The following is a 14,049-nucleotide window of genomic DNA, read 5'->3' as shown; positions in this document are numbered from 1 at the left end:
GGAGAGAAAGAGGAAGTCCCATTGTGCAAGCAGATATGAACTTAGCTTCTTCAAAGTCAAATCACTGGACACATTAGCCCAATGTTGTCTACTCTGATGGACTACAGGTCTACAGAGTCTCTGGCAGAGATCCATCCCACCACCTGCTACCTGGTGATATTATCACAGAATCATAGAACTGTAGAGTTGTAAGGTAGCCTAAGGGTCATCTAGTCCAAGTTCCTGCAATGCAGGAATCTCAGCTAAAGCATCCATGACAGATGGCCATCCAACCTCTGCTTAAAAACCTCCAAGGAAGGAGAGTCCACAGCCTCCTGAGGGAGTCTGTCCCACTGTCGAACAGCTCTTACAGAAAGAGGAGGTTCCAGTGATTGAGTCAAATCCTGCAAAGGAATTTGCCCATGTGAAAAAATCTTCAGGGTCCCAGGGGAAAAGTGGGTGCTACAGTGGGAAGTGTCGCAAATTCTTCACGGCGCTTTAGCAGAAAAAGCTCAGAGTTCCAGGTTCTTCAGTGCAGTATTATTTATTGTGAGCTATATATACAAATGTGGGCTATGGGTGACGCTGTGGGTTGAAACACAGAGCCTAGGACTTGCCGATCAGAAGGTCGGTGGTTCGAATCCCCGTGTCAGGGTGAGCTCCCATTGCTCAGTCCCAGCTCCTGCCAACCTAGCAGTTCAAAAGCACGTCAAAGTGCAAGTAGATAAATAGGTACCGCTCCGGCGGGAAGGTAAACGGCGTTTCCGTGCACTGCTCTGGTTCGCCAGAAGCAGCTTAGTCATGCTGGCCACATGACCTAGAAGCTGTACGCCAGCTCCCTCGGACAATAAAGCAAGATGAGCACCGCAACCCCAGAGTCGTCCACGACTGGACCTAATGGTCAGGGGTCCCTTTACCTTTACCCTTACTATATATACAAATATCTACAGAAGCAGTTCATACAGTCAGACAGAGTACCTGGCTGCACCTTAAGGCAAATAGGAAGACTCTTTCTCTCTGACCACACTCCTCTACACCACCACCATTACTGCTGGACAGGTTCCTCTTTTAAACTGATGACAGCCAAAACTGTCAGCAGATTACTGCTGAGTCATTCTGACCCAGCACCTCCATAGAAAGTATTGCAGGCTGATTACATCAGCTAGCAAACTCAAGCCTGCAGACTTACTACCTCACACAGCATTCTGTGGATCCCCATAGGAAGATGCTGATCACTGTAGACTGATGGCAGAACATCCCTAATTTTCCTAATTTTCTCTCCCCCTACCCAGCCCTCAATCAGTACTGCTGGGAACATGCAGAGTAATAAGCAGATGATCTGGTCCAACACACATTTTTATCACTGGTAGCCTCCCTGCATCCTTTATCACTAGTAGCATTCCATCTTTCATCTCAGTTTGCAAACATCCATATTGCTCTCCCATCTGGGATTGCATGAAGCCATTGTAGACATCGAAATATGTGTAGCAGCAATATAAGGATATGCTGGGTGGGAAGAACGAAGTCAAACATTTTACTGCATTAAGCAACCGCTTCTCAGTGTCACAAACCATATATACTGTGGAAACGGCAAACAGAGGACCCCTTATGGCTGCTGCTTTATGTCACACTTTAAATGTGCAATTCGTGTTACAACTTTTATTGAGGTGTGTTCACACATTCAAACTGCTAATAGCATTCACTTCATCACCACAAATCATTGCTCTTAGCACATTCTAAATTGATTGGCTGCCATTATGAAGTATTTTCTTGTTGCACTGACAGGCAATTATGCGTGATGACTGAAGTCCTATATTTTCCTTCATTTCTGACATTTTTTAAAACAATAAACATGGGTTTTTTAGTGGACTTCCAAGTGGAGAGATCTGAATTGTCATGCAAAACTGCTCTGAGATTTACTGCGTTGATAAGAAAGAACAGCTCTCTAAGACAGAGCCAATAACATACTGTACCTCACGACCGGGGGAGCACTGACAAAAAATAATCTGAAAGGCTGGAGTACCCAGCAATGCATCCTCCAGATGTTGTCCAGGTGCCATCAGACCCAGACAGCACAGCCAATGGTCAAGGATGATGGGAGTTGTAGTACTGCAACATCTGACTGGAGATCATCACATTGGCTCACCCTGATTTAAGAGAAATGTCATTTGACCACTTTTTCAAAAATATAGATCCGAGAACTGAGAACTTGGGTTATCAAGTGTTAGTTGTGATTCCTATGAATTGCAATACCCCCTTTATAGTCTTTTGACAGTTATCACATCCATTTCACAGGTTGGCAACTGACGCTGAGGTATACTCACAGATACTCAGCTTGCTGAGCAGGGTCTTGAATCTATATTTCCCAAGACCTTTTCCTAAATCCTGCCTGCCAGCCTATACTTCTTAATGGCAACTTTTGTTTCTCATCAGAACTGACTAATAACCCCCTGAAAATAGTAACGTTTCCTATTTCCAATTAATGGGTGGCATGACTCACTTCCTTAAGATATCCCTTTAAATCATCATCGTCATCCTCCTCCTCATCATCATCATCCTTGCCCTATGGTTGCATTCAGCACCCCTACTCCCCTCAATTCTGGATTTGAAGAATAACCCATCAGGGATATTTGTAGATAAAGCAATTAATCACAGAAAGGCAAAATGAGTGACCTTATAGTCTTCTTCCAGACCCAAGACTCTGCAATGAATTGGCTGCAGACCGTGAACAATTCAAACCAGAAATAATTTAAGCCCTCTAGGTTACTGTACAGCTGAAACAGTTTAAATCCCAAAACTCTGATTTAGCATGTTGCCGGTTGGGGTGTGTGTTGTTATTATTTTACCCTTACTCCTCAGGCCTTTGTAACCTTTAAATAACTCACAGCCAGAGGTCCGTATCCAACTCCTCATGCTGTGCTAATGATCACATTATACCTAATGGTATATTTATTAATGGTGGTGCTTCGGAGAGAGAGGAGGACAATAGATCAGCCTATGTGTATACATATCTGAAAATGCAAGCTGGACCCCTGGGGTACTGTATACATTTAGATACAGCTATAAATGTTTTAGAAATACAGCTAAGAGCTCTACATGCTACATCAGAGAAAATGCAAACCTGTCTGGTATAGGGTAGCTGTGCTCGGAGAGCAACTATTTAAAATGACCATGGGGGGTTCCATACTTATCTTCACTCAACAACTCGTGTGTCAAATAAGATGTGTTTAAAAGTCATTCCAAAATTGCTAGCGCAACATGCATTCCCAAAATGTCGTTAAAAACACAGGGGAGGGGGGGGTTGCCGATCAGTGGCAGGGGCCATGCTTTGCATACACAAAGCTGCAAGTTCCGTTGTAAGCATTTCCGACGAAATGATCAAGGATAGCAAGACTGTCTGAGAGGCCCTGGAGAGCTGCTGTCAGTTGGGCTTTCCACCAAATTGCACACAAAGTGAAATTTGAGACAAATGCGGAAGATCTTGTTCAGTCAAAAGATCTGAAGATATTTCAAGGGAAGCTAAAATAATTCTGGCAGGTGGGATTTTATAGAGTAGGGAAATTAGTGCCCTATCTAGGCATGGTGCTTTGGCTCACTATAATAAAGTCCTGTGCTATATGATGTCCAAGTGCCCCTATTTTCCAGGGACAGTCCCGCATTTACAGAAGATGTCCCAGTTTTTGATTTGATCCCAGAATGTCCCTCTTTTCCTTAGGGTGTCCCTGTTTTTGAAAGAGAAATGTTGGACAGCATGCTGTACAAATTCAAGATTAAAGAGATTTTGACATATAATTTATGCCAAGCCCCCCCGACCTACACATCCAGAAAGGAGACTTGAGGCATAGAATAGGTTAAAGGTTCTATTTCTTAAAATGTTAACAGAATGGAGGATATGCATTCCAAGCAAACAAGTCAACCCAATCAAACAAATTCAGATTTAACAGACAGGTGAGGACTTTGTCAAACTCTGACAGGTAAATCCTCACCTAGTCTGGACATGAGCTGCAGCCTTGCACTGTGGCTCCCCAGCTAAGGTCAGTGAATAAAAGACTCCCTCCTCATCAGAAAAACCTTGTGTATGGTCCCCGCAAGTGCATGCAGACTGTGCAGCATTCACCTGTGTGTGTACTCCAGGCCTCAAGGGACACTCCTCCAAGCCCTCCAGGCACAATGTAGCAGCTGGTCCCTGAAGGGTGTCCTTAGCCCAATACTGCCTCCATAAACCTAGGGTTTGCACCCAGCTTTCTTATCTACTCAGACTCAATGCCATACTGCCAAGCAAGCCATACCTCTCCCTGAATGCTAATCAAATTTACTCAACAGTGTGAAGTGGGGGGGGGAGAGAGGCCCTAACAACAACAAAAATCCTACTCAGCTCTGGGTGATTAGCCTATAATGCCAATATTGCATAAAGGGTACCAATGGGCAAACAGGAGGGGGTCTGAAGGAGGAGCTACCTTAAAAACCCCTTCCAGGCCACCTCCTATTTGCCCACTGATACCATGTGACCAAGCCCCTCTCCCCTCCCCATGGGAGTGGCAGGCCTTGCATTTCTTCTTGAAGGGAAGGGTGGGAGCAAACATGCCTTGCAGAATTGCCAAACTGATGTTTACCAAAATATACATGCTTGAGAGACAATAAATCCCTAGTGTTTTATGATTCACAGCTGCAATATGGATTTTCATAAATATGTGGGATGGGATTCGCTTAAGAAACTCCATCAGGAGAAGCCCTGTGCAAGGACTTCTGCTTGAGACATGGGGTTCCACCATCCCTCAAAGAATGACTTGATGGGGCATCAGGAGAACCCACAGAACAATGGGGAGGAGGGGGAGATGGGATTGTTCCATCTGGCTAGTTGAAATACTTGCAAAGACAGAACGTTTGCAAGAGAGCAACACTGAATTCCACCTTTATTGATCAGTGGGGAGAGGGGTGCTTAAATGTAAATTAGGTCTGGTTCATTCACACATTCAACTGTAGCATGTAGGTGTCATGTTCACTGAGAGATAGGTAAAAGTCCCAGGTTCACACACATTCTTTTCACTGAACCTTCACCAAATGTGAAGTCCCACTCATGTAAAGTACCGGTTTCCATTTCCCCAACCACAATGGACAGATAGCCTTAATTTGGTGTACTTGTGTGTAGGGCTCTGTGCTGAAGGTTCTCCCCACGGTGGTGGAAGACACTCCAGTCCAAGGCTGGCAGGGGGTGGGCCAGTGTGTGTGTGAACCAGATCAAAAGTTGCCATTACGTTTCTCCTAAAGAAAAAGTCAAGACAAATTTTGTCATTCCAGCGTAATGGTGTGGCAGACCCATAGAAAACTTCCAGCTGCAATTCTGTCCTTGTCACTTTCAAATAATTGTCTAGTTCAGTGGTATAGATGTCTTCCTGACTACTTTGTAAGAGAATAAGAACAGAAGGGAGCTGGAGAATAAATGACCAGAAAGAGACATGGTGTCTTTTTCTCCCCCCCCCTTTGTTCTTTTCTTTTTCCTTTCCTTTTTTGTTTCCAGAGAATAGAACCACATCAGGCCAAATGAAACCCTTGGCATCTGACTATGTGCTCATTTCCTCCCAGGACACAGAGCTGTTATATAAAGTGTGGTTTGCCATATTGAATGAGAATGGGTGGGAAACCTGGAAATTGTTTTTGTTTGTTTTGCATACTTCACAGCATGGAAGAGTTCTAAGACCTATCTATTAATACATTTCTTCCATTTTTTAAAAAGAGGCGTTGCTTTAACCACAGTGTTAATTAGAACCAAAGAACTGTAAAGTTGGAAGGGACCCTGAGGATCATCTTGTGCAACCCCATGAATAGGCAGCTGTCCCATATGGGGATCGAACCTGCAGCCTTGGTGTTATCAACAGACTCTAACCAACTGAGCTTATCTAGTCCATGCTTTGGCAAAGGGCCCTCTGCCAACTCTAGAGACCACTGCCTGGGTTCATCCTCCTCCTCCCTCCTGTTGTTGCCTCCCCTCTCCAGCAAGCACTGAAAGAAGGAGAAGTTGCTTTCAATCTCTCTTTGGGCAGCTGCACATAGTGAGAGCTAAGAAAGGCAAGCAAATGGGGGAAGCAGCAAGAAAGCAAAAGACGGTAGATCCCACTTATGACATCTAGACCAGGTTCCTCCTAGACACTTGAGCAGTGGCGGAGGGAAGGGGGCAGGGGGAGGTCCGCGCCAGGTGCCATCTCTAAGGGGGTGACAAGAAGGCACCCTGCCACGGGCTCACCGCCCGCCATCGCGCCACCTCCGCCATGTGAGAGGGAAACAGACCGGTGGCGCATGCGCACACGTCGTGTTTGCGGCTCATGCTATGTACTGCGCATGCGTCGCCAGGCGGTTTGCCCCACCCTCGACACCCCGCACCGGGTGCCGGTTACCCTTCCTTCACCCCTGCACTTGAGCAGACATTGATGGTGCTATAAACCAAATGGAAGCCTATTTTGGCATTAAGCCAAGGGTAGGCAACCTAAGGCCTGGGGGCTGGATGCAGCCCAATCGCCTTCTAAATCTGGCCCATGGACGGTCTGGCAATCAGCATGTTTTTACATGAGTAGAATGTGTCCTTTTATTTAAAATGCATCTCTGGGTTATTTGTGGGGCATAGGAATTCGTTCTCCCCCCCAAAATATATATATATATATAGATAGATAGATAGATAGATAGATAGATAGATAGATAGATAGATAGATAGATAGATAGTCTGGCCCACTACATGGTCTGAGGGACGGTGGATCAGTCCACAGCTGAAAAAGGTTGCTGACCCCTGCATTAAGGAGTATATTAATGACAATGTTGGTGGTAATATACAACCCTCTGTAGCAATTGGAACTCACAGGACCTGCAGGAGAGTTTTGCAGGCAGCACTTGTGCACAGAATTGCCCTCAGCTCCCAGGAAACAACAAATGCATGCGTAACTTTTGCCTGTAAAATGTCAGGATTGTGCTGTTTTTGGAAAGTGTTACTGCACTGCTAGCTCTGCATTTCAAATGCTTCTGAACTGCATTTACAGAAAGTGTATTCTTGTTTTCTTTCAGTGCTCCAGGGAGTGGCCCTATGTTCAGATCCACGACAGTTACAGTCCGAGATAATTGTAACGAAATCCCTCCACGTGCCCTCATCGACTCTACTAAAAAGGAGCAAGAATTCAACTTTGCATTATTGCACAGCTCAAAGACGGCTGACAATGTTACATCTGTGGCTTCTTCCTCACCTGAAAATGCAAATAACAGCAAGCCAGACATTAACAAGCCTGGGGATCAAATGCAGGGGCTCCATGGACATAAAGTGGGGTTCTCTTTTGCATTTCCTAAGAAAGCAGCAGTCAAGCTGGAATCATCGGCCGCTGCCTTCTATGAATACAATGATGAAACTTCGTCTGAACATGGGCTTAGCAGAAGAAGCCGGTTTGTTCCTGGACCTTGCAACCTTCAGGTTTCACTGAATGAAGAAATGTCTCTGTGTTCTGAGGAGAAACCTAATTCTATTGTTCCACTGATGGAAAAACATGCTGATGAATCTCTCCAAGTACAGGAACCACCAGATGAACCACCCAGTGAAGGAAACATGATAAAGGACGTCATGGAATTAAGATCTCCTGCTTCTCATTTGAAAGAACCTGGGCTTGGCGATTCAGAGGGCTTTTCTGTTAATGTAGATTCAGCTGCCTCTCCAGATGAAACATCATCCAAAGTTGCCCTTGGGAACAAAGCCCTTCCTGCAGAAAGTAATAGTGATGAGCCCAATGGAAATAAATGCACAGGTCTCCCTGTGAATGAAAACTGTTTATCACAGCAGGATATCCAGGAAAAAAATGATCAGAACCTGAGCAGCGATTCACCAGCCGCTGAAGTTGAAATTAAAAAATGCTCATCGGATGGACTGATGCCAGCAAATTCTGAGGGGGAAACAGTAGCTTTTCCTTGTAAACAAAATTCACAAAAGAGACCTTGTGAGCCATTTGTTCCTGTGCTTAACAAACATGGATCAACCATTCTTCAGTGGCCATCAGAAATGTTAATTTACACAAACACAGAGCCAGTCATTTCATACAGTTGTAATCCATTATGTTTTGACTTCAGGTCATCAAGATCGAATGAATGCCTCGAGAAAAATAAACCTCAATCAAACCATGATTTGAGTTTAGACTGTCCAGATAAATCTCTTTTAGCAAATGTTGATTGTGCATCTCACATTAACACACTTCCATACAATGATGAAAAATTAACTACGACAGATGCTTCAGTGGCAGAGGATTGTGGCCCCAATAAAAAACAAGATGGCCTAAGCCTAGATACTTTGTGGATGATTGGAGAAAATGAAAAATGTCATAATTCCCCAAAATGTATACATGAAAGCTCATCAGAACAGCAAAACAAAGCCTGGATAAAAAGAACACATGAAAAGTGGTTTCACAAAAACAGGAAGAGGAAAAGAAGAAGAAAGCTATGCCACCACCATTATGAGAAGGAAATTACTGAGGCAGATATTAAAATTTCTCCCTTACTCGAACAGCAAAATAACTGTGCTGATGTTGATAAACATCCAAAATTTCATAATGCTCTGGAACAAGGCACTGGTGAAAATGGAATGGGAGATTCAGTTGTGGAACTCTTTCAGCAGACATCTGAAACTTTCCAGATTGATAACAGTGACTGTGGTGGAACATCCACACAGGTCCATGGAAACCAAAGTCTACATCCCACTTGCAACATAAAAGACAATAGGGAATTCTACATTAACTCTAACCAAGTGTGGAGAAGGAGTAAATCAATTTCTCACAGACAATCAAATAAACCAGGTTCAAGTTCTGGAAGATGCAATTCAGTTCATTCTGGAGCATTTTGTAGTTGGAGAATCAGAAGATGTAGCAGTAGCCCAGACCATAAACATTTAGACCATTTTCCTGAAGAAAAATGTGTGAATCAATCACAGCCCACGAAGAGAGCCTATCATTCGCTCACAGAAGAGCCAGAGAGGTCCCATAGGAAACGGAGACATCATATGTATTCTTGTTCATCAGATGAAAGTTCAAATGCACTGACCTGTTCCTCAGAAGAGAATCTGAGGCAAACATGTAACTTAGCAGCACCTTGTAAACCTAAACGGAAACGAAGGAGAAAGAGAGCAAGAACTCAACATGAATTTAGAGAGAGGGCACCAAGAAGGAATGTCATTGTTGAGTCTCCTAAAAGGGTATGCACAATCAATAATTCCCTCAAACTATTTACTGAAGAAAACACAGAGCAAACGAAAACATCTTCCATCACAGATGATGCAAATGGTAATATGGAACAAACAATCCAGTCAGTAGAAAGTCAAACAGCTCCACAATCCGAACATTTACTTTCATTAGAAAATATCAAAGGTTCAAACTCTTCCAGTCCAGAGAAAACTACCTCTTTGGAGGAATCTACATTTTCTTCTTCTTCTGTTACCGAACACAGTGTTCAGCCAATGGTGAAACCCCAAAACATGCTAGAAGAAGGAGAAAAACCTGAAAACCTGAGTGTTCCTGAAATGCAAGCTCCTAATAAAGTGCCCAGTCTTGAAAGAAACTTTGATCAGCCTCCTCCTAAAGCATATCTGTGTCATTATGAAGTGGCTGAGGCTATGCCCCAAGAGAAACTCAACCCATCAGTCAACGAGTGGCTACGGTATAACCCAGGTATATTTAATGCACCGCCCCCTTTGCCCTTTAAAGAAGCACATATGAACAGTCACACTTTTTTAACCACAGAGCAAATTCTTTCCCCCTTCACTTTGCCCGAACACACATTGCTTTTGCCTCCCGAAAGCCACGACAAGTTCAAAGATCTGCAATGCGAGGCCTACCACCAGATCTTCCAGCAAAACATGCTCGCCAGTAAGATGAAGCTGACCTTTCCTCCAGCTGCAGTCCAACCTTCCAATGCCCCTCTGCAGCCCTTGCCTTTGCAGCAGCCTCTGTGCTCTACCTCGGTCACCACAATCCACCACACGGTTTTGCAGCAGCATGCAGCCGCAGCCGCAGCAGCCGCAGCTGCTGCAGCAAGTACATTTAAGGTCCTTCAGCCTCACCAACAGTTTCTTTCCCAAGTCCCGGCTCTTTCACGGACACCTTTACCTCATCTGTCAGTCGGGCCAAGACTTTGCCCTGCAAGTCACACAGCCATCGTTGGCCCACCCCAACTGCCCCTCATTCCAGCTTCAGTTCTCCACCCAAGCCATTTGGCATTTCCCCCATTGCCCCACACACTGTTCCCCTCACTCCTGTCACCACATCCTGCAGTCATTCCTTTGCAGCCACTATTCTAAGCCTCATGAGGAGCAGTCAAACTAGAAGGACAAGTCTTCGATTGAAGATACATCAACACTCTTCATCAGAACCATGGACAGATCACTCTACCAATAGACTGAGCTTAAGAGGTTGCAAGAGCCTTCTGATATAGAAGAATTTGCTATTGGTTTAAAAATGCAAATATTTATATGTAAAGTGCAGATTCATAATAAAATTAAAGCACTGAATAGTCTAATATTAATACAAACCACATATGTATAGATATAATATATATATATGTATATGTATGTATGAAGATCATGTCTTAAAAATATACTAACATGTATATAAAATATATTTATAGTACTGTAAGTTATGTTGTAAAGTATGCTCCTGGGTTGTTTTTTTTAATTATATTTGTGTATTCACACCTAAGTAATGTTTAGACGAAGCTGATGCACTATGTTTTGTACAACATCCCTTATAACCATAAATATAGTGAGAACTCTCTCTTGCAATAATTTTCTTTGTTACAGATTTAACTATCTTTTTTTAAGAAAACAAAAATCACGCATTGTGGGCCTCCTAGATGGTTGCTTTCTGCCATTTAAATGGTAAACTCTTTTGTGTTTGGGTAACCAACTTTCCCATAGCCTTCTGTGATTTATTATCATGGCTCAGAGGCTAAAACCTAGAGGGGAACAATCTTACTGAGAGGATGACAAAGGGTAATAGATCTGATTGTATTAGCAGCTTGATGCTGCGGAGACAAATATTGCTCATTTGCAGAGTGTGCTGGCACTCTCTTTTTTTTAAAAAAAACCCAAACATTCAGAGGGAAAGCAAGCACAAGGGACTGCTTCCACAACACACTTGTAACAGCCAGCAGCTCCTGTGGTCTCCAGACCTCCTCTGAATTGCCTGGCTGTCTAAAACACACTGACAAAGCTCAGTCAGCCTGAGTAGAGATCAAGTAGCTCAGCAGAACCTGGGCCAAGGGAACTATTGGCGTTGCTGCTCATCTCAGCATCAGAAACAGTATCACTGACTACCACATGCACTGCCAGGTTATAACAGACATATTGATGGCTATGAGCATCAAAGGAGATGCAGCCAAGAGGAAAATCTTAAGTATTTTCACTCCTTTCCCTTATGACTTCCCTTGCCAACCAAGAACACAGAGTAGTTAAATTAACCATCCAATTATGGTGAGTCACTGGGTTATTCCATGTTATTCCAGAATGTTACAGTGATGGGTGACCTGTACATCCACAACACAACAAAGAGAGCTTTCATATTACTGCAAGCACAGGTCTTTTCAGCAACGTTAGTTCACACATTGAGCTGCCAGTATCAACTGGACAGTAAACCAACGAAGCATCCCTTGGGCATATTAATATATAACACAGTGAATGCAAGAAGCTGGCAGTCCAAGCACCACCCAAAGCGCCAATGTTACAGATTGCACCATAGGTGCACACTCTAGAATTGGTTACAATATTTTTCCCCAGTTGCACCACCATGGTGTGTGTGTGTGTGTGTGTGTGTGTGTGTGTGTGTGTGTGAAATCAATTGCCACTTTTGGTTCTTTGAGGTTGAAAGAAAGAAGTATTTGATGGCTGCCTTGCAACTGTTCAAGGCATATCTCTCTGACAGACTGGGCATAATCTAGCCAATAGCCAAGTCCTTTGTATCCTCCCAATCACAGCATTGGTGATGTTTTCAATCTAAGATAGTCACAAGGAAAGTCCCAATCTTTGATCTGGGTTGTAGATCCAGCCAAGGGGAGTGTTCCTTCAATGGGAGTCTCCTGCATAATTCTTGCTAACAGATGAACATTTGGGTACTGGGTCAGTATTAAACTCAGATTGTGGGACACAAACTATTAAAATATTTCTTCAAATAGTGCAATACAGTGGTACCTCAGGTTAAGTACTTAATTCGTTCTGGAGGTCCGTTCTTAACCTGAAACTGTTCTTAACCTGAAGCACCACTTTAGCTAATGGGGCCTCCTGCTGCCGCTGCGCCGCCGGAGCACGATTTCTGTTCTCATCCTGAAGCAAAGGTCTTAATCTGAGGTAATATTCTGGGTTAGCGGAGTCTGTAACCTGAAGCGTATGTAACCTGAAGCATATGTAACCCGAGGTACCACTGTATTTAATAAATATCCCAAGTGGGACCAAGTATCTTTTAAAACAAAATGTCAGTATTTTTACCTATCAATTACAGTAGTTTAAATTTATCTATCTGACAGCACAATCCTTTACAGAAACAACCCCAAATGTGGGGTTTAGGTAAGCAGTTAAAGGATTTCAATTAAAAAATAGCAGTTTTTGAACAGCCACACCATTTCAGAGAAAGGAACTGTTCTGATATGTTATTTTCTGTACTCTGAATCAGTCCACATATGTAGACTTCTTAAGTATTTTCACTACAATTCATGCTGTCAACATCTAGCAACGAATTTAATGCTTTTTTTAAAGTTGCCATTTCTTTAAATCACCTGGGTCTACAGAATTAATTAATCTTCAGATTGCAATGATAAGCCTAAATTAGGCTATAGATTTTTGTTAAATTGCTTCCCATTCCCCAAACACCTATGCTGGAAAATGATTGAAAAGTTAATATGTTCCACCCAAATGAGAAATGTAGGCTTCCCCTTCCCGAGCCCCTGACCTTGGAAAAGAACAACATGACCAGGCCCCAAACGTTTGGGAGGCATATAATCTCTCAGGTAATATGAACTATAGACGGAAGATCTAAATAGGAGATTTGTTAGCATAATCATATTATCTTGAGGTAGCTCAAAAATGGGCACTGAATTTGTCACGAACTGTAACTGCTGCATCCTGCAAAGCAGTGAGCCTTCATGATTTATAACTAAAAACCCAAATGCTGCTGCAATTGCCCTAGAGATGGTATGCACAACTTGCTGCTTATTCAGCCAAATTTGCTCACCAGCATGCTTGAAAACACTATGGTTTTTAGAGTTCTCGTAGGGGCAAGGGTGGCGCTTTGGGTTAAACCACAGAGCCTAGGACTTGCCGATCAGAAGGTCAGCGGTTTGAATCCCTACGACGGGGTGAGCTCCTGTTGCTTGGTCCCAGCTCCTGCCAACCTAGCAGTTCAAAAGCACGTCAAAGTGCAAGTAGATAAATAGGTACCACTCCGGCGGGAAGGTAAACGGCGTTTCCGTGTGCTGCTCTGGTTCGCCAGAAGCGGCTTAGTCATGCTGGCCACATGACCCGGAAGCTGTATGCCGGCTCCCTCGGCCAACAACGCCAGAGTCAGTCACGACTGGACCTAATGGTCAGGGGTCCCTTTACCTTTACCTTTAATTCATTAAAAAATAAGGAACCATACTGGGCTGTCCAACATGGCTGTTAAACTGCATTTCACTGAGTGTATCACCAGTTATGGGAGTAGAACCACTACAAAGGGCAACTCTGAGGCCGATATCATACAGTAAACATTTCAGTAAACACATAGGTGTTTGCCATACAGCAAAGCTTTCTTTTCAAATAAACTAGAATGCGCTTCACTGCCTGCCCACTACTTGGTTTTGCCCCTGCAAATGATGTGTCTCAATTGTTTTCAAGAGCTGCAGTTGCACGAACAATGTTTGTGATCTGGTCTATCCACAGTTATCATGGCAGCATTCTGACAGTGGTTTCTCCAAGCATGGCAGGTTTTTTTTGGGGGGGGATGCTGCTCTAATATTGGGGAGTTTCATGGATGGATTGGGCCATGTGCACATGATCTTGGCTCTGAGTGTGGAGGGTCAGACAATTTTCTTCCA

The 14,049-nt window shown here is 43.6% G+C and overlaps 1 protein-coding gene across 1 annotated transcript in view; it reads left to right on the top strand.

Moving 5' to 3' along the window:
- The window catches only part of ZNF804A (zinc finger protein 804A), a 204,301-nt gene extending 193,541 nt beyond the window's left edge, over positions 1-10,760 (top strand). Inside the window, exon 4 of the mRNA XM_053409279.1 lies at positions 7,030-10,760. Coding sequence (XP_053265254.1) covers positions 7,030-10,288 — 3,259 coding nt within the window. The 3' untranslated portion in view covers positions 10,289-10,760. The remainder of the gene's footprint in view (positions 1-7,029) is intronic.
- Positions 10,761-14,049: the final 3,289 nt, after the last annotated feature.

The sequence above is a fragment of the Podarcis raffonei genome, chromosome 1, assembly GCF_027172205.1.
Source record: "Podarcis raffonei isolate rPodRaf1 chromosome 1, rPodRaf1.pri, whole genome shotgun sequence".
Classification (NCBI taxonomy): Eukaryota; Metazoa; Chordata; class Lepidosauria; order Squamata; family Lacertidae; genus Podarcis; species Podarcis raffonei.
Note: the sequence above shows the minus strand (reverse complement) of the source record. Positions and strands in the feature narration are given on the sequence as shown.